This window comes from Thalassophryne amazonica, chromosome 8 (assembly GCF_902500255.1).
Source record: "Thalassophryne amazonica chromosome 8, fThaAma1.1, whole genome shotgun sequence".
NCBI classification, from domain to species: domain Eukaryota; kingdom Metazoa; phylum Chordata; class Actinopteri; order Batrachoidiformes; family Batrachoididae; genus Thalassophryne; species Thalassophryne amazonica.
In genome coordinates this window covers 48,522,103-48,548,753 of record NC_047110.1, presented here as the reverse complement: position 1 = coordinate 48,548,753, position 26,651 = coordinate 48,522,103, and the positions used below count along the sequence as shown (strand labels likewise).

Here is a 26,651-nt window from a genome sequence, read left to right as displayed (position 1 = left end):
ATGGCAAGATAATTATGCCAACTTTCGGACCCGATCTTCCCCTTAGACAATCTTAAGGGCGTCTGACTATCGTGATGGCTCTAAAGATAATCTTACCAGATATTCCTGCCGTGTGTGGTGTGTTAAGAGCGCTTTAGTCTGCTCGGAAGGACGTCAGGACCGATCGGTTCACAAATCGTGGATATTCAACATGTTGGATTGTCTTGGCCCGATATCCCTGTGTGTATGGTGGATCCCGAACACGCAGCCTGCTGAATGTAAAGTGTAGCAAATCAGAAAGCAAGGTGATGGACAGATGGAGCGGAATCCAAAATCAAAACAGCTGTTATGGTGCACCAGAAAGTCCAGTGGTCGCGCCATCTCCACTCCATTAAAGAACGCCTTTTCTTTTCGTATCATTTTTTTTTTCTCTGTTAGAAATAGTCCACAAACTATCTCTGTTGTGTCTTCCTCATCCCCATGTTTGTTTACTCTGAAGTCACGTTTAATCTCGAGAGGTTGTGTGAGATTTCCTGTCTGACTTGGGAATGTTCGTCTGAAATGTGTTCGTGTGTGGTGTGTGTGTCCTTACTGTGTGGCTGTACACCCCACACTGTATGACCAACACTGTTAGATCCATGATTTTTTTTTTAACTCCATGTATGTGGTCTCTCAGGTACTGGAAACCTACAGACAGTTTTAAAATCTCGCCGTGTGAACCAGGCATTATGGTCATTTTGTCCTTTAGGGTCAAAATCTGTCAAAATTTATCCTTTATTAACCAGGCATTAGGGTCACACTCCTTTATCCATAACTGGATGGATAAAGGAGTGTGGTCAATACGCCATCTAATGGATGACCAAGGGAACTGGCTGTCGTTTGAAAACTTCTGCACCCTTCACAATATTACATGTCGAAGGGCAGAATTTAAAAAAATTTCCAAAGCAATCCCTCAAGCGCCTAATACCAGTGATGCCGGTAACACGTTACTTAGTAACGCGTTACTCTAATCTGACCACTTTTTTAGTAACGAGTAATCTAACGCGTTAATCTTTCCAAATCAGTAATCAGATTAAAGTTACTTCTCCATGTCACTGTGCGTTACTATTATTTTTCATTGTGGGTCGATAGCAGCATTAAACTTGGTCTGTGGGCAGGAGGTCGTCGGGGTTCGACTGAACTGCCCACTTTAAGTGAGCTGTGAGCTTTTCATCCACGGTTTTTTGCAGCTGCTCGACTCGTCGTCTCCTCTTAAGGCACGGTGATCAGCACACCTGCACTGAGCTTTACAAAGACATTTTTATACTTTTTTCCTCCTTTATTTAGAGCTGAGCTGAGCCTCTCCATATCTGCACGTTAAAAACAGCTGATCCCCCGCGACGCGTCAACAACTAACACTATTTCCACTCAAATGCACCTAAACTCTCTTTCTGAGGACCACATGATGTGAAAACACAATAAAACTTTCTTACCTGTAAATCTGGTCACGTTTTCTGCATAAATAAATGTTTCCATTCTTTGTGCTCAAACGCCAAAGTAGGGGCGAATCCAGATGGAATGGGGGCATGGGGGAGGGATGTGCCCCCCTCACAACACCCCTAGATTAAAGGTCCAGTTTTGAAGCCTTTTTTTTATACAACTACTGATACTACTTAAAATAATATTAATTTCGACAAGTAAAATATTTAGAGAGAATTTAAATGCTAGAATGAATTTAATAGTTACATTTATAACAATGTAGGTTCGAAATTGCAAGTTTTACTGTTACAGTGCTGTCAACAGTTAAATATGAGGTCAAGAAAGAGGTCTTTATTTTACTTTTTATAAAACAAGTATTTATTTTCACTGAAGTCAAGAAAGGGTGACTATAAAGTAAGTTTTGGCAAAACAGGTATCATTGTCATGTTGCGGTGGCAGAGGGTTGTTGTCGGCAGCTGGGAAAAGTAACTAAAAAAAGTAACTAGTAATCTAACTTAGTTACTTTTACAATGAGTAATCAGTAAAGTAACTAAGTTACTTTTTCAAGGAGTAATCAGTAATCAGTAGTTGGATTACTTTTTCAAAGTAACTGTGGCAACACTGCCTAATACAGAGCATGGAACTGGACATCTGCCTGCTCCTAACCTCCCAAACCTGCAAATCTATGAACAAATTTTTTTTGAAAAAATATACCTAACAAAACTCTCAGAAAATGTCTAAATAATCAATTATTCCCCATAAAAACCAAACAGAAACTCAATCATCCAAAATTTTCTGAAGGTGCAATAAAAAAAAAAATTAGAACTGAATATCTAAAATTTCCCATTAGACCCAAGACAAAAGAAACAACTTTAAATTTTTAAATGAAATTTATCTGTCCAGGGATCTGCTTAGAAAAAGATTTAATATTGAACAAAACAACTGTATACTCTGTGATAACGACACTGAAACAACCGAACATTTATTTTACCAGTGCATATATTCCAGGACATTTTGGGATGACTTGTAGAACTGGCTATCTTCAAGAATCCAGCTACAAAGTGATTTGAAATGGGATAATATTGTTTTTGGTATCTCTTCAAGAGGACACTGAAACAAGAATTGTGCTGAATACCTTACTGTTAGCGAAATATTTTATACATACATGTAAATGTAAGAAAGTAAAGCCCATTTTCACCAGTTTTAAAAACAAATGCAAGATAACTATGTAAAATCCCTGAAACAGATGACATGTAAAAATGCACTATCTCTGATGGAAGCCATAGAAGATCTACAACTTTTTGCTGACCTCTAATGTTTGTATATGGATGCATTATCTTTGTGTATGTGTATGAAGGATTTATCCCCCCCCCCCCCCCCCATTTCTCTCTCTTCTTTTCTTCTTTTATTAAGTTACCAGTGCTTGTAAACTGCACTAGAATGTTTCAAATTGTTAAATGCCAAGATGTTCTGTACATTTAATTCTTAAAAAAAAAATAAAAATTACGGTCATTTTGTGAACCCGACTGCTTTCTTTCATTCCAGCTGCAGCTTCCTCCCCCACCTCCATTGTTTTTTTTTTCGCCTGTCAAATTCTTGTGCCTCCTGGACTGTTTCAACTTTGTTCCAACTGTTGCAACCACAAAAATATTCATTTTCAGGGCCAATTGTCCTAGTTTGTATAATTTTTTATTATTATGGATCCTTTCCCAGTGTATGGTGACAGTGCCATGTATGCCCTTTTCACAGAGAGATTAGTCCTACCTTAGGTTTCGTTTCAACTACTACCTAAGCAGTGGGTGTCAAAATCCAACCCCTCGTCCGTGTCGTGACACATGGGTAAAGAATCAAGTTTGGATTACCTGTTGGGGTGAAATATATGGGGACCCTGTATTGCCTCACGGCTGCTACGGTAACCATGAAGGTCCAACAAGAACCCTGAAAACGAGATGGCTACTGGGACTCAGGTGAAACAAGAAGTCCTTAATGGCAAATCAGGAGGAGGAGGTGATGGATGTAAACCCAACAGCTGTGAAGGAGGATGAAGGCTACAGCAGGTCCTCAGACCCCAATCATCTCAAATTTCCCAGCCATTGGACCAGGCTAAGATCTGTCAAGGACCATGTATTTGTCAGTGTGCAATGGTAATTCCATGTTAAACAAACCTATTCATAGGTGTATCTAAATCAACCTCACCTCCTCATCCACCATCCCATTAGGGAATTGATCAAGAGACAATCTTCCTTGGCACACCAACCTATGCAGCATCCTTCCCAAATCACAATCTCTTCTCACCTCTTTCATTCCATCTCCATCACTCACATTCCACACTGTAGTTTCACCATCACACCTGTCCAGTGACCAGTCACTGGCAATAACTAAGCAGCAGCACAAACAGATAAATTTGACAATGAAAAATGATCAGTAGCACATTATCAATCATTTGGATCGCTGAGGTCACACACAATACATGCTCTACCTGCGATAAGACTGTGACACGCAGTGGAAAGTTTTAAATCCAACCCCGGCTGGCTGCAGGCTTGGAAGAGTTGGACTATCGATCCGATAGATGATTTTAGTTTGATTGATCCTTGGACAAGACACTTCAACTTGATTGCCCCGGTCCACCCAGCTGTAAATGGGTACCGGTGTCGCACACCAAACGCCCCCCCCACAACAAAAAAAATTGGTCCACCCTGCCTCCACTGCACGTCTCATTTTAGACCACAACAGCTCATCTGAGACGGACTCCTTTACCCAAAGCGATCAAAGAGAATAATGGGATTATTCTCCATCAGAAAACAAGGTAAAATCTCTTAAATCATTCTAAAGCCAGTTTTAAGCAGAAACGGGGCCATTTTGAGCAGAAACAAGGTGATAATCAGTGAGTCGCTGCTGACGCTTTGAAATGACAGAGGCACAGTGAATGCAGCAGCTAGCAGCTCATGCCGCTGTGGTGCTCTGATCGCTTCCTCAGTCTTTATTATAAATAATGCTGAATTTATGTGGAAATGATTGTTGTACAAAAGCTTCAGATATCTGTCGCTGAGATAGATGATGACTGGAGTGCAGTTTTAAGCGGGAACAAGGTGATAATCGGCAAAACGGTGGTGACGCACAGAAATGACGCATGCGCAGCGAAGGCAGGGCGGACCAATTTTTAGGGGGGACTGTTCGGTCCATGACACCGGCTTGGGCTGAGAAACTAACCTGTGATAGACTGGCATCCCATCAAGAGGGGAATCATAGGCTACATCCAATATGCATACTATACATAGGATTTCCTTCTACTCTTCCAATTGGCTAAATCATGATACACTCAAATGTATGAATTCATTAGGCTGAATAGTTCTGCAGTTGATACAGCATTGGCATACATATAAAAATATCTCACACACACACCGTGTGGAATATTGCACGGTAAATGAGAAGTAGTGGGCTGCTTACTACAGCCTCAGTCCACAGTCAGCTTACTGCCTACTCAATGACCGAATAAACCCTCTGTATCTTCAAACATCAAGTATAATAAGGTAATACTGTACTTGTGTCAGTCCGTGTGGGCATTTGCCCCGTCCAATACCAGAAAAGCGGCAGGCCAGACCCTCTACAGACTCAAGTTCAAGAGTCTATTCACATTTGCATAGTTGTACAGTGTACAGCAGCATAACGGAATTGGGGCACATATAAAAAATAAAATAAATAAATAAATAACACAGAACAAAGGCATACACTTATCAAAACAGTACATAAATGTCTGATTATTGTTTCCTGCATCTGGCCCGTGACCTGAAATGACACATAATTGTGTCAAAAGTATGCATTTAACAGGACTATGGCCCTGTTGTAGAAACTGTCTCTCAGTCTGTTTGTTCATGTTTTAAGCATCCTGAACCATTTACCAGAGGGCAGCAGCTGAAACACCCCGTGTCCTGGGTATGTATCGTCTCCCAGAATGCTGCGTGCCTTGCTGAGACAGCGGGTGCTGTAAAGGTCCTGTAGGGAGGGGAGAGGGTGGCCAATGAACTTTTGGGCAGTGTTAATAACCCTCTGTAGTGCCTTCCTGTGTGCCATGGTGCAACTAGAGAACTACACAGAGATGCAGTACATTAGCACACTCAATGGAGCAGCGGTAGAAGAAGGACAGTAGCTCACTCCTCAAGTTGGTCCTCCTGAGGATCCTCAGAAAGTGGAGCCGCTGTTGGGCCCTCTTCATGACCACCGAGGTGTTGGATCTCTATTGCAGGTCTGCATCTACTTGCACACCCAAGAACTTGAAGCTGGAAACCCTATCCACGTACTCCCCGTTTATGCAGATGGGTTGCAGATTGGTCTTCCTCCTCCTGAAGTCCACAATCACCTCCTTTGTCTTGGAGGTGTTGAGGACCAAGTTGTTCTCTGCACACCACCCAACCAGCCTCTGGACCCCGTCCCTATATGCTGTCTCGTTGCCTCCAGAGATGAGTCCCACTAAGATGGTGTCATCCGCGAATTTGATGATGACATTGTTTGGGTGGGTGCTGACGCAGTCGTAGGTGTACAGGGTATAGAGCAGTGGACTCAGTACACAACCCTGTAGTGAGCCAATGTTAAGGCTAAGGGCTGCGGAGAGATGGGGACCAACTATGAGACTCTGTACACGGTCGGAGAGGAAGTCTCTGATCCAGCAGCAGGTGGTGGCTGGGAGCCCAATGTCCATAGGTTTATTGTCAGTCTGTTCGGGATTATGATGTTGAAGGCAGAGCTGAAATCGACAAAGAGCAGCCTAGCATAGTGCCCCTGCTGTTCCAGATGGGAGATGGTGGTGTGGAGCGCAGTGCATACGGCGTCCTCTGTCGATCTGTTAGCTCTGTATGCAAACTGAAATGGGTCAAATGTGGGTGGGAGGCAGGACATGATGTGGCGTTGGACCAGTTTCTCCAAGGACTTCATGGCCACAGGTGTCAGAACAACTGGTCTGTAGTTGTTTAGACTGCTGATTGTGGTCTTCTTTGGCAGTGGGATGATTGTGGCTGACTTCAGGCATGACTGGATGAAGCACTGAGACAGTGACTCGTTGAAGATCTTGGTGAAGACCCCAGCTAGTTGGTCTGCACACTCTCTCAGGACCCTCCGGTCACTCCATCTGGTCCGGCGGCCTTCCTGGGGTTCACTGTTCTCAGTGTGTACCTCACCTCATGTTCCTGCACTGAGAGGCTGGTGCTGTTGTTGTTCAGCGGTCTAGCTGTGGCTGTCTTGGGTCTTTCCAACTCGAAGTGTGCGAATGATGAGCCCACATGGAGATGACACCATTTTGTTTCTTCGGGCTGAGCCCGCCCGAGGCCCACGGTTGTAGACCCAGCCACCAGGAACCTTGCAAGGATATTAGAAGGGTCTAGGAGGTATGATCAACCAGTCTACATGGGTTTTGCTGCCTTGGAAAATAAAGGTGTATGACCGCATTCACTGCGACGTGCGATCTGGTCCCTATATGTGCAAAGTAGGAGCTGTATTAGCATTCTCAGCATTATATTAGACCTGTTTCCTATGGGCATCCCTTGTCATGTTTGTGATGTTCAAGGACAGGTTTTCAAGGCACAGTCAGGAACAGGAGGGTGTCCAATTTAGTGACCTCAGAGTAACTCTGCTTTTTGTGGATGGTGTGGCTCTGTTGGCTTCACCAGGCAATGACCTCCAATGCGCACTGAACAGGTTTGAGGCCGAGTATGAAGCAACTGGGATGAGAATCAGCACCTACAAATCTGAGACCATGGTCTGTTGAAAAAGGGCAGATTGTCCCCTCTGGTTCAGGGGAGAGTTACTGCCCCAAGTAGAGGAGTATCTCAGGGTCTTGTTCATGAGTGGGGGTAAACTGGAGCATGAAATTGATAGACGGATCAGGGCGGTGTCTGTTTTGCAGATGCTGTACTGGACCATCGTGGTGAAGAAGGAGCTGAACCAGAAGGCGAGGCTCTCAATTTACAAGTTGATTTATGCTCCTGTCCTCAACTATGGTCATGAACCTTGGGTAATGACTAAAAGAATAAGATCAACCTACCATCCCTGGTTCTCATAGACCAGGTACCTAAGTGGCTCTACTCTACTTTATTCTACTCATATATATATATATATATATATATATATATATATATATATATATATATATATATTTAGATATACGAGGGCTGTCAATAAAGTATAGGTCCTTTTTATTTTTTTTCAAAAACTGTATGGATTTCATTCATATGTTTTTACATCAGACATGCTTGAACCCTCGTGCGCATGCGTGAGTTTTTCCACGCCTGTCGGTGACGTCATTCGCCTGTGAGCACTCCTTGTGGGAGGAGTCGTCCAGCCCCTCGTCGGAATTCCTTTGTCTGAAAAGTTGCTGAGAGACTGGCGCTTTGTTTGATCAAAATTTTTTCTAAACCTGTGAGACACATCGAAGTGGACACGGTTCAAAAAATTAAGCTGATTTTCGGTGAAAATTTTAACGGCTGATGAGAGATTTTGAGGTGATACTGTCGCTTTAAGGACTTCCCACGGAGCGAGACGTCGTGCAGCACTCCCAGGCACCGTCGTCAGCCTGTTTCAAGCTGAAAACCTCCACATTTCAGGCTCTATTGAGCCAGGACGTCGTGAGAGAACAGAGAAGTTTCAGAAGAAGTTGGTTTCAGCATTTTATCCGGATATTCCACTGTTAAAGGAGATTTTTTTAATGAAAGACGCGCGGACACAGCCGGCGCGGTGCAGCGGCACAGGAAAAACACCTCCGTGTCGATAACCATTTGTAAAATCCAGGCGGCTTTTGATGGCTTTCAGTGGAGTGAGTATATGAGAAATTGTTTAACAGCTGGACATGTTCCAACATGCTTCCAACAGAGGTGTTTTTCCTGTGGCGGAGCGTCGCGGCGGCTGCGAGCCGACGCTGCAATCCGCCCGCACGTCTTTCATTAAAAAAATCTCCTTTAACAGTGGAATATCCGGATAAAAAGCTGAAACCGACTTCTTCTGAAACTTCTCTGTTCTCTCAAGACGTCCTGGATCAACAGAGCCTGAAATGTGGAGGTTTTCAGCTTGAAACAGGCTGACGACGGCGCCTGAGAGCGCTGCACGACGTCTCGCTCCGTGAGAAGTCCTTAAAGCGACAGTATCACCTCAAAATTTCTCATCAGCCGTTAAAATTTTCACCGAAAACCAGCTTAATTTTTCGAACCGTGTCCACTTCGATGTGTCTCACAGGTTTACAAAAAATTTTGATCAAACAAAGCGCCAGTCTCTCAGCAACTTCTCAGACAAAGGAATTCCGAGGAGGGGCTGGACGACTCCTCCCACAAGGAGTGCTCACAGGCGAATGACGTCACCGACAGACGTGGAAAAACTCACGCATGCGCACGAGGGTTCAAGCATGTCTGACGTAAAAACATATGAATGAAATCCACATAGTTTTTGAAAAAAATAAAAAGGACCTATACTTTATTGACAGACCTAATATAGTGAGGAAAATAAGTATTTGAACGCCCTGCGATTTTGCAAGTTCTCCCACTTAGAAATTATGGAGGGGTCTGAAATTTTCATCTTAGGTGCATGTCCACTGTGAGAGACATAATCTTAAAAAAAAAAAAAAAAATCTGGAAATCACAATGTATGATTTTTTTAAATAATTTATTTGTATGTTACTGCTGCAAATAAGTATTTTAACACCTACCAACCAGCAAGAATTCTGGCTCACACAGACCTGTTAATTTTTCTTTAAGAAGCCCTCTTATTCTGCACTCTTTACCTGTATTAATTGCACCTGTTTGAACTTGTTACCTGTATAGAAGACACCTGTTCACACACTCAATCACACTCCAACCTTTCCACCATAGCCAAGACCAAAGAGCTGCCTAAGGACACCAGGGACAAAACTGTAGACCTGCACAAGGCTGGGATGGACTACAGGACAACAGGCAAGCAGCTTGGTAGAAGACAACAACTGTCATGATTATTTATTAGAAAGTGGAAGAAACACAAGATGACAGTCAATCTCCCTCAATCTGGGATTCCATGCAAGATCTCACTTTGTGGGGTAAGGATGATTCTGAGAAAGCTCAGAACTACACAGGAGGACCTGGTCAATGACCTGAAGAGAGCTGGGACCACAGTCACAAAGATTACATTAGTAACACATGATGCTGTCATGGTTTAAAATCCTGCAGGGCAGCAAGGTCCCCCTGCTCAAGCCAGCACATGTCCAGGCCCGTTTTAAGTTCACCAGTGACCATCTGGATGATCCAGAGGAGGCATGGGAGAAGGTCATGTGGTCAGATGAGACCAGAATAGAGCTTTTTGGAATCAACTCCACTTACCATGTTTGTTTAGAGGATGAGAACAACACCAAGGAAACCATCCCAACCGTGAAGCATGGGGGTGGAAACATCATACTCTGGGGGTGCTCTTCTGCAAAGGGGACAGGATGACTGCACCGTATTGAAGGGAGGATGAATGGGGTCATGTATTGCGAGATTTTGGCAAACAACCTCCTTCCCTCAGTAAGAGCATTGAAGATGGGTCATGGCTGGGTCTTCCAGCATGACAATGACCCCAAACACAGCCAGGGCAACTAAGGAGGGCTCCGTAAGAAGCATTTCAAGGTCCTGGAGTGGCCTGGCCAGTCTCCAGGCCTGAACTCAATAGAAATCTTTGGAGGGACTGATTCTTTGGAGGGAGTTGATTCCAAACCTGAAAGATTTGGAGAAGAGCTGTATGGAGGAGTGGACCAAAATCCCTGCTGCAGTGTGTGAAACCTGGTGAAAAACTACAGGAAATGTTTGACCTCTGTAATTGCAAGAAAGACTACTGTACCAAATATTAACATTGATTTTCACAGGTGTTCAAATATTTATTTGCAGCAGTAACATACAAATAAATTAGTAAAAAAAAAAAATCAGACATTGTGATTTCCGGATTTTTTATTTTTTTTTTTAGATTATGTCTCTCACAGTGGACGTGCACCTAAGATGAAATTTCAGACCCCTCCATGATTTCTAAGTGGGAGAACTTGCAAAATTGCAGGGTGTTCAAATACTTATTTTCCTCACTGTACCTTAGTATACACTAGTAGAGTTCTACCTTAGAATTGGAATATACAACCCCTGGCAAAATTTTTGGAATCACCGGCCTCGGAGGATGTTCATTCAGTTGTATAATTCTGTAGAAAAAAAGCAGATCACAGACATGACACAAAACTAAAGTAATTTCAAATGGCAACTTTCTGGCTTTAAGAAACACCATAAGAAATCAGGAAAAAAAAATTGTGGCAGTCAGTAACGGTTACTTTTTTAGACCAAGCAGAGGGAAAAAAATATGGACTCACTCAATCCTGAGGAAAAAATTATGGAATCACCCTGTAAATTTTCATCCCCAAAACTAACACCTGCATCAAATCAGATCTGCTCGTTAGTCTGCATCTAAAAGGGAGTGATCACACCTTGGACAGCTGTTGCACCAAGTGGACTGACATGAATCATGGCTCCAACACGAGAGATGTCAATTGAAACAAAGGAGAGGATTATCAAACTCTTAAAAGAGGGTAAATCATCACGCAATATTGCAAAAGATGTTGGTTGTTCACAGTCAGCTGTGTCTAAACTCTGGACCAAATACAAACAACATGGGAAGGTTGTTAAAGGCAAACATACTGGTAGACCAAGGAAGACATCAAAGCGTCAAGACAGAAAACTTAAAGCAATATGTCTCAAAAATCGAAAATGCACAACAAAACAAATGAGGAACGAATGGGAGGAAACTGGAGTCAATGTCTGTGACCGAACTGTAAGAAACCGCCTAAAGGAAATGGGATTTACATACAGAAAAGCTAAACGAAAGCCATCATTAACACCTAAACAGAAAAAAACAAGGTTACAATGGGCTAAGGAAAAGCAATCGTGGACTGTGGATGACTGGATGAAAGTCATATTCAGTGATGAATCTCAAATCTGCATTGGGCAAGGTGATGATGCTGGAACTTTTGTTTGGTGCCGTTCCAATGAGATTTATAAAGATGACTGCCTGGAGAGAACATGTAAATTTCCACAGTCATTGATGATATGGGGCTGCATGTCAGGTAAAGGCACTGGGGAGATGGCTGTCATTACATCATCAATAAATGCACAAGTTTACGTTGATATTTTGGACACTTTTCTTATCCCATCAATTGAAAGGATGTTTGGGGATGATGAAATCATTTATCAAGATGATAATGCATCTTGCCATAGAGCAAAAACTGTGAAAACATTCCTTGCAAAAAGACACATAGGGTCAATGTCATGTCATGGCCTGTAAATAGTCCGGATCTTAATCCAATTGAAAATCTTTGGTGGAAGTTGAAGAAAATGGTCCATGACAAGGCTCCAACCTGCAAAGCTGATCTGGCAACAGCAATCAGAGAAAGTTGGAGCCAGATTGACGAAGTGTACTGTTTGTCACTCATTAAGTCCATGCCTCAGAGACTGCAAGCTGTTATAAAAGCCAGAGGGGGTGCAACAAAATACTAGTGATGTGTTGGAGCGTTCTTTTGTTTTTCATGATTCCATAATTTTTTCCTCAGAATTGAGTGATTCCATATTTTTTTTCCCTCTGCTTGGTCTAAAAAAGTAACCGTTACTGACTGCCACAATTTTTTTTTCCTGATTTCTTATAGTGTTTCTTAAAGCCAGAAAGTTGCCATTTGAAATGACTTTAGTTTTATGTCATGTCTGTGATGTGCTTTTTTCTACAAAATTAAACAACTAAATGAACATCCTCCGAGGCCAGTGATTCCATAATTTTTGCCAGGGGTTGTATTATAGAAGAAATACCTTACTGAAGTTTCATGGATACAAGCGGCAGGTAATTGGGCTTACATTCCTGGACAGGGTGAGAAGCTCAACTATCCAGGAAGGACTCGGAAGACGGCCGCTACTTTTTTGCATCGAAAGCAGCCAGCTGAAGTGGTTTGGGCACCTGGTGAGGATGACCCCTGGTCACCTCCCTAGTGAGGTCTTCTAGGCACATCCAACCGGGAGGAGCCCTGGGGAAGACCCATGAGACACTAGAGAGATTATATTTCCCAGCTGGCTTGGGAATGCCTTGGGATCCCCCAGGAAGAGTTACAGGACTTGGCAGAGGATAGGGAAGTGTGGGATGGTCTGCTTGTTCTGGTGCCACCGGACCGGGATAAGTGACCGATAATGAATGAACATTGTACTTTACTGTATTCACAAAACAAGCATAATGTTAAATGTCTCGATGTACACTTGACAAAGGGACCACAGATCCACCCTTTTCTACCGTGCTCTGAAAAGAAAGGATTATGTTTACATGAACAAAACAGCCACTGCTGATCATCGGTGGTCATTACACTCTACAGTCATTTTCACATGAAAGTAGAACAAAGCACCAAGAATAAATACGGTATAAACCTTGGTGAGTCTTTAAGTGGAACCATGTTATGGTTTTGTGGTGATGGATTACCGCATGGAAACGTGACAGGTAAAAAAGTACGAAGTAATGCTGCTGCAAAGTTTTAACTCAGCACTGTTCACCTACATTGTGTGATTATAATGGGGTTTAAAGGGCCCACACAGAAGTGTAGCCCAGGGGCCCATGTCCACTTTAAATTAAGTCCCTTTCCTTTATAACTATGCAAGGACTAATTCTTATCTCCTCCTCTGTGGTGATTCATTTTCTTTCTTCACTTATTCTAATCAAAGGTCATGGTTGAGCCTATCTCAGCAGTCACTGGGTGACAAGCGGGATACACCCTTGACAGGCTGGCAGTCTATCACGGGGCTCCCATGTATTGATAACCTATTGATTTTAGTTACTAGCCTGGAATTTAAACAAAATGACTTGACTGAATTAAAATAAAGTAAATTCATTGTAGCATCTGTGGTAACTTCCTCCTCTGTTGGGTCGGTCCACAGTACTTATATTACAATCCGTGGCAAAAAACGACATAATTACCACAATCAAGGCATGTTTGCTCAACTTTGATACTTGGCAGCACATAAATATCAGCTATGATATCAGCTATGACCATGAACAATTATTTTATAATAGCTGAAAATTTTGGCTTTGTGAAACATACTTCAAAGTTAAAAAAAAAAAAAATCAAGTACTGCAATTAATGGCATAATTTGTTAAAGATTAAGTAGAAGAAAAATATGAAATCACTCAATTAACACTTTCCCCTTTAAAAAAGAAAAAAAACATTGTCTGAACAAACCTCCGCCAAGGCCATAGGGTCACTGACGTCACATGGAATACACTTTGGCATGTCATTTCATACATCTACCGTCATGTTTCAGATTCAGTGGTTAACCCTCTGGGGTCCGAGGGCATTTTTTGGACAGTCCACTCGCCTGGCATAAATGTTTTATTATTGCTGTTAACAGCTCTCCCTGCATCCCACAATCAAGTTTTATGTCTCTTTTTTCAGGACAACCTGCACTTTCAATATATATATGCTATAGCTGTGTTTTATAAGTGTAATACAGGTTTACAATCAGAAATAAGAAAGGAAAAAGTAAAATGGGCAATTCCAGCGTTACATAACATTTAAAACAACAGATGACTGGACTGAACATTTGTATTTTTTCATGGTGAACACTAAACACCAGTCTCTACATCCACACAGCACAACATGAGAAAGATCTTTCTTCATTGTCCTTGCTGGGCACATTTTGTCATCGTTACTCACGTTACGCAAAAAAATCACATGGATTTTTTTAACTTAAGTTTGCTTTCACCTTCTTGTTAAACTACATTGGACAGAGCAAAATGACCTATTATAGTTTAAACCTTTATTAATAACCTCTTCAAAAGAACAAACAAATTGGAACAGACTAAGTAACATTTGTCTTTATAGACATTAAAAGAATAAAAGTTGTGTTACTCACGTTATGTTACTCACGTTACATGTTCACCAAGAACACTGCAGTGCATTAAAACCTTAAGTTTTTGAAGTGAAGACTGCTGAGTAAGCAATTAGTAACTCTGTGAAAACTGTTGACTAGCCCTCCCCCCAACAACACCCCACGATCATTGATCAATTTTGTCCATCAACCATGGAAATACAACGTCAATAGTCCTGTACAAGAAAGTTCAGTGGAGTAACTTTCTGAGTTCCTGATACTCTCTTCGTATCTCTTTCACGTCTTCATCAATCGAAAAGGGATTTTGGAATTTTCCCCTACTCCCCTTATTTAGCAGGAGTAGGGGGAAAAACTACAGAGGATCTTCAGACAGCACAAAATCCCAGTTTACTTTAAACCTGTTAACACCTTGAGACAGAAATTCGTTCACCCTAAGGACAGGATCCCTAGTTACAAACAGAGCAATGTAGTGTACTCTACCAGATGTCAGGAAAACTGTAACGAACACTACATAGGTGAGACTAATAAGCAGCAGTTACACAAAAGGCTATACCAGCACTGCAGAGAGGGCACCAGTGGACCTCAGTCTGCAGTTCATCTCCACCTTAAAGACACTAACCACATGTTTGAGGACAAGGAAGTTAAAATCGTAGCCAGAGAGAAGAAATGGTTTGAGAGAGGGGTGAAGGAGGTATTGTATGTGAAACAGTTGAAACCCAGCCTTCAGCGGGGAGGGGGGTCTGAGACACGCTTTGTCCCCTGTTTACAATGGGGTACTCAGGTCAAAGCAGTTTCAGTCTTTTGTTCATGGTAATGAGTCATTCGTGTCATCAGGAGAGTCATCAGGAGAGGTGTCAGTCCCATCGTTAGGAGGGACAGCTACCCTGTCATTAGGAGGGTGCTAACTAGAGCACAATAGGTGCTAATTAAAGCAATTGTTTAGTCACTAGCCAGTAGCAGTCTGCCTCTCGGGAGGAGGGGTCTGGTTAGGTTTAAAACTCCAGCTTTTGTGGCTTCTCTTTGTTCTTCTCTACAAGAGTCAAGACAGAAGTCAGACTACCAGAGCAAGAATTTAGCTGATGAAGCTTCTGCGATTTGAAGCAAAATGTCCTCGCATCAAGCAACCCAGTCCAGTCAAAGATTCAAGCTTCTCTACTATGTTTGTTTGTTGTCGATGGATTGAAATTTGTTATGACATGACACAGATTCAATTTCTCCCACCATACAGGAAATGACATGTATCACCTATTGCATTGTGGGAAAACAACCTGCCACCTATGTCTCAAAGCTAAAACAATAGCTAATTGGCTGCCACCTATATGTTAAAACAATAACTAGTTGGCTGACTAACTTAGTGGTTCAGTGATGAACTGAGTGTTACTCACGTTACACTACACATTACAGTGTTACTCACGTTACAGATTTTGAAGCACTTCTGCCCAAAGGCTATGAGGGATTTTTCTGGTTTTGTTTCATGAATATAGTAATTCAGGGTGGTTGAGATGAATGCAGGAATCTGGCTGTCATATCAACCAGCACTGTCAAACTAGAGAAAAGTTCATCATTTTTTGTTACTCACATTACCTAGAAGGACTACCTCATTTTCGTCGCCCAGGCTAAAAAACACAAGGCTTACTTTTGAAATTAATATGTTGTTTTCAATACTCTAATATTAAAGAATACTAACAGAAAATAGTTATAAATTCTGTATTAAGCTCAGGACTTGTGTAATACAATGAGGAAGAAAACTGTCTTTTGGGCTTGAAACTTGCTGTTTTGTTGGGGCAAAAATGAGATGTGCAGCCAAAAACCTAAGGTCCACTGAACTGGTAGAAATCCTCGTGTTTCTCATACTTGGGTACCCAAAGGACATAACCAAGTGGTATTTGATGTGATATTTACATTTTGAAATTTCACCTGCCATGTAAACTTTTTGCTGGAATTGCCCACGTGGAAAATAATTTTCCACACACATTTATTCAAAACACACAGCAAACTATAATAAACAACTGTTTTGACACTTTAGAAAGGTAATTTGGGCTCGTGTGAAAGACTGTACAACAAAAAGGATCAAACAATAAACACAAATGCACATTTAAAGATAAACTTTATTGATCTCACAGAGGAGAAATTCACATGTTACGTCAACTCTTAAAAAAAACACACAAGGTGGGTGCAAGTAGAGGAAAATATTCATCAAACAGCGTGTGCGAGGATAAGCAATAATAATAATACTTGTAACAGTACAAGACATAAGAAATTAGGTAGAAATAGAATATGTATGTATATATACACACATACATACACACCCACGTACATACTATATATATATATATATATATATATATATATATATATATATATATATATATATATATATATATATATACACACACACACACACACACACACACACACACACACACATACATATACACCCATACAAGCATACACATATATCATGATTGTTCTTGGTCGTGGAATTGGTCTCTCCATGGTCTTCATGAAGTGGGAAGTCAGGGCAACTGGTCTGTAGTGGGCCAGTTCCTTGGTGTGCGGTGTTTTGGGAACCGGGACCACACAGGAGGTCTTCCACAGGGTGGGGACCACCCCTAGGCTGAGGCTCATGTTGAAGATGTGGCTGAGGACCTCACAGAGCTCATCTGCACAGGTCCTCAGCAGCCTCGGGGAGATCCCATCAGGTCCTGCTGCTTTCCTCTGCTTCAGCCGCAGGAGCTGGCCTCTCACCTCGGTTGGAGTTACAGTGAGGGGGGGAGGGGGGAGCTGGGGTGTGAGCTGAGGTGGGCTGGTGCTGAATACAGTCGCGGGGGAGGAGGGACGAGGAGGGACGAGTTCCGGGGTGCAGTGGAGGTGACCAGGGGGTGGAAGGTGGGGGTCAGAGGGACTGGAGGGCTGGCTGCTGGAGACATGTGGAGGGCCGGCAGCAGGCAGGGGAGCAGGTGTGGAGGAGCCAAAATGGTTAAAGTAGCTGTTTAGCTCCTCTGCGAACCGAGAATCCCCATCTGCAGTCCTGCTGGCACCCTGCCCAAATCCGGAGGCGGTCTTGAGGCATCTCCACATGTCTCTGATGTTGTTCCAGGCCAGCTGGTCCTCCAATATTCTATTGTCCCTGGTTTTACACGTGACGTACTGGGTGAACGTGGGGAGGGTGGTGGAGAGGAAGGCGTGATTAAAGTCCCCGGTGCTGAGGAAGAGTGCGCGGGAGTGTTGTGTCTGCAGCCACATGACTGTGCTGTGAATCTGCTCACAGGCAGCGGCAGCGTCCGCAGAGGGAGGAATATACGCGCAGAGTGTAATCACACTTCCAAACTCCCGTGGGAGATAATACGGCCTCATGCTCACCGCGAGTAGCTCCACGTCCAAGGAGCAGATCTGGTCTTTGACGTGAATATGAGCTGTGCTGCACCAACTCTCGTTCACATAAATGGCGAGCATTTTGAACAATATATACAAAATAGCCTATGCTCTTTGTTTATCTTCATCTCAAAGCAATTTCTGTCTGCTATTACACAAAGGTCACATCACAAACTTCTACTTTGAAGTTGACTGTGTGTTTGTTCTCTCCTGCTCTGAAAGCAACATTCACACTTCGAGGCTCATTCAGTTTGAGGAGCGGCCCCTCACCCTCGCTCCATTGATATGTAAACAGTGCTTTACGCCGGAGTGAGAGAGCTTGCCACAGTCTTATCCAGTAACATTCACAGGAAAATGAGTCGAGCAATCCTGATACTCACACACTGTGCAGGGCACATTGGAGCAGCCAGGGGGCTATTCAAACGGGCCAACTAGTAACACATCACTCCTAAAAACAATCTTTGGTGTGTCACATGAGGTGAATCTGCCCTACGATTGGATTTTGAAAAACCATGTGACGGTGAACCAATTCCGATTGGACACTCACATTGCTCACGTCATCACACAGCTTCTATGAGGACTACAAAGATGGTGGACGGCGGCTCGAAAGTCCGCAGAGTTAACTTTTCAGCAAAAAAGTAAGTTTCTATCTCATATCATTAAAAAGTTATTTATAATTTAATAAAGCTTGGTCTCAGCCGTCGTATACAACGGCGTCGGCCCCAGAGGGTTAAACCCTTACATCTTCAGCAAATGTATTTATAAAGAGAAACTGCATGAACTACACAAGTTTTTTTTATTTTCTAATAACAAGTTTATTCAATGAGGAAAAACAAATGCTAAATTATTGTTGTGTCGTAACTTAATTTTTGTTCAGCTTTTATGAAGTTAGATGCAAAAATGTTGAAATTGGCCCTACCCTGCAATGATAAAGAATCCTTAAAAAAAAATTACTGGATCTGGAGCGTGTTCCGGATCATTTCCAAAATTTAATGACTTCTAAGGTAGGCCAAGATACACCCCTCGTAAAAATTTCACTGAAATCCGTTGAGGATTTTTTGAGTAATCCTGCTAACAAACCAACCAACCAACAAATGGATGCAATCGAAAACATAACCTCCTTGGCAGAGGCAAAAAGCATTTGGAACAGAAGGTGAGGAAAGTACAAAGGTCCCCTGAATTCAATAGAACATGAACATGCGGGCACCCCCACCACCACAAAAAAAAAAAAAAAATCCATGACACTAACTGTGATATGAGGTGAGGCAGTATGGAAAGACTCATTTTGTTTTTTTATACAGTCCTTTTCCCCCCCAACAATATTAATCACAAAATACAACATAATATAGATATATGTATTGTATTCATTCAACATGAACAGTTTTGTGTTTCTTCTGTCATGAGTAAAGACCAGTCATGATAAAGATATTTTAGATGCATTTCATTTTTAAACTAATCAATTATTTTTCTTTTTAAAGCATATTTTAGTATTTATGGGATTCTGTATTGATGATTGTGGTTTTCTCTGAAAATATCAAAATGAAAACTTTTACACTTTTCTATGACCCTTCTAAACATGTACTGGTCATTCTGAGACATTTAGTACCTTGGAAAATCTGTAGCTGCTGCAGTTTAGAAAATTCAGCTGTTTCTGAAGTAACACTCAGAATGAAAAAGGGCGTGGTCATTTTTTAAAAGGGTCTTTGTTATATTTTAAAAAGGTAAGTTGTCATTTTTTTAAAAGGGGAGTTGTGTGCTGGTTCCTATTTTCAAGAACAAGGGTGATGTGCAGAGCTGCAGTAACTACAGAGGCATAAAGCTGATCAGCCACAGCATGAAGTTATGGGAAAGAGTAGTAGAAGCTAGGCTTAGAAAACAGGTGAAGATCTGTGAGCAGCAATATGGTTTCATGCCGAGAAAGAGCACTACAGATGCAATGTTTGCTCTGAGAATACTGTTGGAAAAGTACAGAGAAGGACAGAAACAGTTACATTGTGTGTTTGTGGACTTAGAAAAAGCTTATGATAGGGTGCCAAAAGAAGAGTTGTGGCATTGTATGAGGAAGTCTGGAGTGGCAGAGAAGTATGTTAGGGTAGTACAGGACATGTACAAGAATAGTGTGACAGCGGTGAAATGCGCAGTCGGAATGACAGACTCATTCAAGGTGGAGGTGGGATTACACCAAGGATCAGCTCTGAGTCCTTTCTTGTTTGCAGTGGTGATGGACAGGTTGACAGATGAGATCAGACAGGAGTCCCCATGGACTATGATGTTTGCAGATGACATTGTGATCTGTAGTGAGAGTAGAGAGCAAGCTGAGTCTAGTCTGGAGAAGTGGAGATATGCTTTGGAGAGAAGGGGAATGAAAGTCAGTAGAAGCAAGACTGAGTACATGTGTGTGAATAAGAGGGAGCCCAGTGGAATAGTGCAGTTACAAGGAGTAGAAGTGGTGAAAGAAGATGAGTTTAAATATTTGGGGTCAACTGTTCAAAGTAATGGAGAGTGTGGTAGAGAGGTGAAGAAGAGAGTGCAGGCAGGGTGGAGTGGGTGGAGAAAGGTGGCAGGAGTGATTTGTGACCGAAGAATATCAGCAAGAGTGAAGGAGAAAGTTTACAAAACAGTAGTGAGACCAGCTATGTTGTATGGTTTAGAGACAGTGGCACTAACAAAAAGACAGGAGGCAGAGCTGGAGGTGGCAGAGCTGAAGATGTTGAGATTCTCTTTGGGAGTGACAAGAATGGACAAGATTAGGAATGAACATATCAGAGGGACAGCTCAGGTGGGACGGTTTGGAGACAAAGTCAGAGAAGCGAGATTGAGATGGTTTGGACATGTGCAAAGGAGGGACCCAGGGTATATAGGGAGAAGGATGCTGAGGATGGAGCCACCAGGCAGGAGGAGAAGAGGGAGACCAAAGAGGAGGTTCATGGATGTGCTGAGAGAGGACATGCAGGTGGTTGGTGTGACAGAGGAAGATACAGAGGACAGCGTGAGATGGAAACAATTGATCTGCTGTGGGACCCCTAACGGGAACAGCCGAAAGACAAAGAAGAAGAAGTCATTTCCAGGCTGCTTAGAGATAGTGATTTTGGCACATATCCCAACTTTTTCACTGGGGTCATATTAGTGTAGAACAGTTAACCTTTATTTACCAGGTTAGTCCCATTGAGATCAAGATCTCTTTTGCAAGGGAGACCTGGGCACTTATAAAGTTTCCAGTTCACCTAACCTGCTTGTCAGTTGAGTTATGCTCTCCTAAATGATGTGCATACATGTCTAAGCTAGGTCCTACCTAGACTTTTAACATTTAGAATTTTTAAGTCAACACATACAGTGATAGTAACACCTTTATAGCAAAGAGGAAAAAAAAACTCTAAATGAGAGCATGTTAAGTTACTGACCTGACAATCAGCTCCAGAAACACCACATTACTGCAGCAGCCCACAAAAACTAGAACAATTGGAATCGCCGTGCCCATGGTTAGCTGTTTAAAGACTTGTCAGAAATATATTAGTTCATAAAGTGAAGTCCCGGTAAAAGCATTACAAGTAAAATAAACACTTATTTACGCTGCCAAGAGAAGCATTCTGTTTTTGTTGGTCGGTTCCATTCAACTCCACAGCTCGACGCCGTGCAACGCAATCAAAGCGCTTCCTAACTCTTGCCTCATGGGTATTGTAGTTCACCTTTCTGACTCGCGTCTCATGGGTATTGTAGTTCATTTTTCTGACTCGCGAATTAAACCATTCAAAAACTAGAAATCAGGGATTAAATTAAAGGAATTAATTAAACCAGGAATTCGTAAAATAAAGCAATCAAAATAAAGAACACACCGACAACACAAAACATTTATGTATTAGCTCAAATGCTGCGCAGCTGTGATGCACTGAAATGTTCTAATGCGCATGTACAGAGTAGTGCAGTCTGAAAACTATGAAGACGTCTCACTCCGTTTAAATATCTGAGTACCACATATTAAAGCGAAACGGTTCACAGATTGTACTTAAACCGTGATGCTGGCCGAACTACTCAAGATAGAAAAACACTGACCGCACACTACAATTTTCCATAATCTCGAACCAAAATGAAACAGTCACTTGAATAGTGTTGATTACTTTAATGAAAGAAAGGAATTCAAGGCATTTTCTTATTACTTTTTTGAGCCTTTTATACGTTAAATGCGATCAGCTGGTGGAGGTATGCTGTGTTCAGAACCCTTGGAAGTTCGGAGATTCCGGCCTTTAACTCGTTGAGATATCCCATAATCCCTTGCACGCCCGAGAGTCACTGCAGTCTAAACAACATAGAGAATCCACATGATGACAATGGCAAATTAACATTATACTACTAATATATATATATATATATATATATATATATATGGTTTTCATCATGTTAGTAACAGACTGCATGCATGAGACCCTGAAAACTTGCTAAAACAAATATTCCAAATAATCTGTGTCTGCTATGTTTAACCTGCACAGAATTTAATAAAAGCAATCCAAATTTCAGACATTTTATATATATTACTGTGGAACAAACTGGACATACAGTGCTGTCAAGGACAATAATCAGGATGTTAAAGAGCAAACTTCACTTTCTCCCACAATGACATGAGCAGGAAGCTATCATGGCTCACAGCATTGAAAATAACAGAGAAACAACCTGAGCTTCTCGTATGTTTACATAAAAAACACAATAACAACGTCTAAAAACCCAGATATATTCACGAGAGTTTTAGGCACAATATACAAAGAGTTTTATGTTGTCTGTGTGCAGCTGTAAAATTGCAGCCTTATCAGAGCGTCTCAATGCATTTCTCAGTGTTGACATCTCGCAGGGCGGCGAAGTCTTCAAAGTTTTGCGAGATTTTGCGGGATTTGAAACCTCAATAGGGCAAATGGCAGCTCCCTTTAACTGGCGAGACAACGGTGTTATGCATCTTAAATTAATTTTTAACAAGACATTACTGCTATATGTAATATATTCACATTCTATGAACAATTAGTTAAACTACCAGCACCAAACATCAGCAAAAACAATTTTGAACATTTCATTTAGCCCAAAGATAATGTTAGCCTAGATCTGTGGTATGAGCTTAGTAGTTGATGACTCAAATTATAAAAACATATTTCAAAAAGATAATTTAAAGACTGTCCAAGGAAATCTCAAGAATGCAACAGTAATCTTGATACATCTTTACCTGGACTAGCAAGCAATAGATATGCTATGTCACATGCAACGATTCAATCAGATCAGCTCCAACTCCATTTGCTGTGAAAACTCACAGTTACTGTATTTTTCAGCCTATAAGTCAGTTTGTTTGTTTTATTAACAATTTTGGGAGGCCCTGTGACCCCGGTGCTACTTATACTCCAGAAAATACGGTGCTTGTACAATTCTTCTTAAGCAAAAAGCACATATATGACCTGTAACCTCAGAAAATCCCTGTTCTTACGGTCACACATATGAACCCTGCACACTTATGGCTTGAAAGCACTTTTTAAAATATTTTTGGTATAGTCCATCTGTGGTCTTGTTTTAACTATGGCTGGATTCTCAAGATGTTCAAATATTTATTTTTTTGCTTTGTGGACTTTGACACACTTTGGTAATCCTTGGCATTTCCCTGGAGCCAGTAGTTCCGTTTGCAACCAAATGATGTCACAGTTACTGTTGGACCACTACAGTTGTTTTTTACACACGTCACATGCTACACGTGCAGTCAGAGCCGGCCCAAGGCATACGCCAACTACGCGGTCGCTTAGGGCCTCCACGCCACCAGGGGGCCCCGAGAACACCGAGACGTTGTGATAAAAAAGTAAATATATACATGAAATTCAAATAATATTGAATCATTTAAACGAAATTGTATTACACCCGAAAAAAATAAATTCATTTTGACAAAATACCAATACTAGGTTAATTGCTGCCTCCTGTTGGCTGCTGCCACCGTTGGGCAAATTTAGATGCACCGCTTGGGTCAAGTGGTTAATGACTAATCGTGAGGAAGTGAGTGCAAGTCATGTCTCAGAAAAGAAACTATCCCTCTGGAGCGGAGAAAAGAAAAAAAAAGAAGTTGGAAGACGAGAAAAAATAACAAGACAAAGGTAGATTTGCATGTCCAATATTACAATTTTTGTGGTCATTATTTGCGAAATGCTCCGTTCGTTTAGTGTAAAGTGCTTTAGGTGTCTTAAAGTCAGAGGCGATTGAGAAGCTCAGTTTCCCCTAAAATGTCAAAAAAATAAGTGATCAAATATATACTGTTGTGTGTACGTCATTGACTAAATATGCGCTACAAGGCGCTCAACTTTTGTTCAGAATCAGCTTCTTATCAGTGGTAACGACGCACAGCTTTTCTCTCACTCAAACCCGCAGCTTCACAGTGCTTTAAACAGTGTGGACGCTGACTTCAATAGCGACACAAAGCAAGCAGCGAAACGAGACGAGTCATTGGATAAATGCTGGGCTTTGTCCCGCCCATCGGACGCTCAGCGTGTCTGGGGGTCTATGGGGCAGTGGGCTAACCTCGGCGGGCCCGGACGCTCAGCTTCTGCATGATGATTGGATGATCTGTCTGAGGCTGAATCCCTTTTTGATTGACAGCGAAATGAGCGAATCAGCGATCTTTTGGTGTAAACATCCGTGGGAGCGTTTTCATTGTGTTCTGAGTTGAACCGGAGACTTTCCTAATCCTCTTAGCGGCATTTTCTTTGTTAGAAACGACTAGCGACAAATCGAGCTTCTATTTCTGGTGGGGTTTTTTTTTTGTAGCTGCTTGTGTTTGGAGACTGACTTCTGTCGCAGTTTCTGTCCCTACCGAGCAGCGGGTGCTGCTGAGCTCCTCCACCGTCACAAAGCACTCACAGGCGGACACACTTCACACTAGCCTCGCGCCATCCCAGCTAGCGAGCCGCACATAATGGCAGACAATTTGAATGTGGACCGGATTTTGGCGAAGCCATTTGATAGTCTTCCTTACGAAGAAAAACTTAGAGTTAAACAGCAGGGCAGATCAACTCCTCAGATTAATTTGGTGCAAAAGGTGGGGAAAAGTAGCTCAGCTCTCAATGGTTTGCAGGCCAAAGTTAAAGCAATAGTCCGCAGTGCAATGTTTGTGCATTGCTATGCACACACATTGCTGTTATGTTGTGGATTTCTGTGTTCATTTTGGAGATTATTTAAGTATTGTATTTATTATTTAAGTATTTAATTTTGATTACAACTTTATTTTTCTGTAAGATAATGTGAATGTCATTTGATTCTATTTTGTATTTGGATATTGAACATTTTGCACACCATTGCACATCTGAAAGAAATTAAACTATTTAACGTATTTACTATAAATGCAGTCTCCTGCCTGCTGATGTTACTTTCAAATAGTTAAATTAATGAGCCATACTTATACATCACTCTGTATGTAGAAGTTAATTAAAACATATTTATGAGTTTGCTACCCCTTTAAGGTTAAAAATAAGAATGACACCTGTATGATGTAAGATAATTACAAATAATGCTAATGATTGTGGGTACGTTACACACATAACAGTGTAGCCTATGGAATAATGAGGCACCTGGTGCTGAGGTGATGGTAGGGGGGCCCACAAATGAAATTCTGCTTAAGGCCCCATAAAGGCTTGGGCCGGCCCTGCATGCACTGCTTCACACAATCAAACTGTGTGCTGGAAGATAACCTATGGACTTCGCACGGTGGTTTGTGTGCGTGTTCCCAAAACAAAAGGTTCCTTGTTGAAGACAACCCATGCCCATTCTCCATATATTGTGGAGTGGCATCAAACTTGTGAAATCCACATGTGGATCCATATGGGATCAATTATATTTGATCCTGATCTTGTCTTTAATCTCTGATGCTGATTCCTTTGATCTTATAATCAGGATGAAAGGAATCAGAAACAAGGGAAGGATCCCGTCATTTAATCTTGATCCCCAAACTAATAAGCAATCCTGAGCTAGACAGGCAGACATGCAAGTAAATACTTGTATGTATAATGAAAACTTTACGGAGATTCAAAGAGCAAAGATCAGTAATTGGTATCAGTGATGAGTGATTGGGATGGAAGATCATAATAAGTGTTCAGCAACTGGGATCTAAGGGTAGGATGAAAGAAAGGCATTCAGATTCAAAGGTCAAAAATCAGGATCAAGGATTACAAAGATGAGTGATTAGGATCAAAGATCATGTGCAAAGCTTGATGTCTTCTCCCAATGAAAATGAAAGGAATAAAAGGAAACTGTCAACAGAGGCATAGAAACCTGAACTCTGAACATCTTTGTAATTTGTTTATGAAATATGTCTAACCGACATCTATTGGCGCAGTGGTTGACTTGGGTACTGCACAGAGAAAAGAGGACTGTGGTCAGACTTCCTCTTTCATTGCCCAGGGATAATTAATTATTTTTCTTTAATGTTTCAGATGTTTATATTTTATATTTTACTGTCGTGTACTCACTGTGACCTATGCTAACTGTTTTGAGCACTACTGTGTTGTTCAGATTGTGTGATGTTAACCTTTTTGGAGAAGGATTCTCAGGGCCCATGACTGACAGGGGCCCAGAGAGTTTCCTAATACGAGTGCAGCTCGCTCTATGGTAGACTGAGCCACAAACTGGAAATGGCACAAAAATTCAGCCCCTGTGGAGAAAAGGTTTGATTATATAATCTTATTTTCTTTTTTAATCTTTCTAACATAATAGCTGAAAGGTTTTAGCCATGCTCATGCTCCACCGAAGTATTTACTCAAAAAAAAAAAAAAAAGTCTGAAGGACCTAAATGACATGGTGAGATGCCGAAGAACTTCGCTCATCATGTCCGTGAGATATACATATTACAATAATACTGACAAAATAAAATTTCTTTTCATGGGGCCCAAAATCCCTGGTGACGCCCAGTTACCACTGCTGTGATGCTGTGTTGCAGGAAAGAGCTGTAATAAAACATCC

The 26,651-nt window shown here is 41.7% G+C and overlaps 1 protein-coding gene across 2 annotated transcripts in view; it reads right to left on the bottom strand.

Annotated features, from left to right (window-relative positions):
• slc35b4 (solute carrier family 35 member B4) overlaps positions 1-21,349 on the bottom strand; it is a 64,938-nt gene extending 43,589 nt beyond the window's left edge. Inside the window, exon 1 of one of the 2 annotated variants that reach the window (XM_034176144.1) lies at positions 21,089-21,349. In XM_034176144.1, coding sequence (XP_034032035.1) covers positions 21,089-21,165 — 77 coding nt within the window. In that variant the 5' untranslated portion in view covers positions 21,166-21,349. The remainder of the gene's footprint in view (positions 1-21,088) is intronic. The other variant, XM_034176143.1, reaches the window with a different exon arrangement.
• Between the last annotated feature and the right edge of the window lie 5,302 nt (positions 21,350-26,651).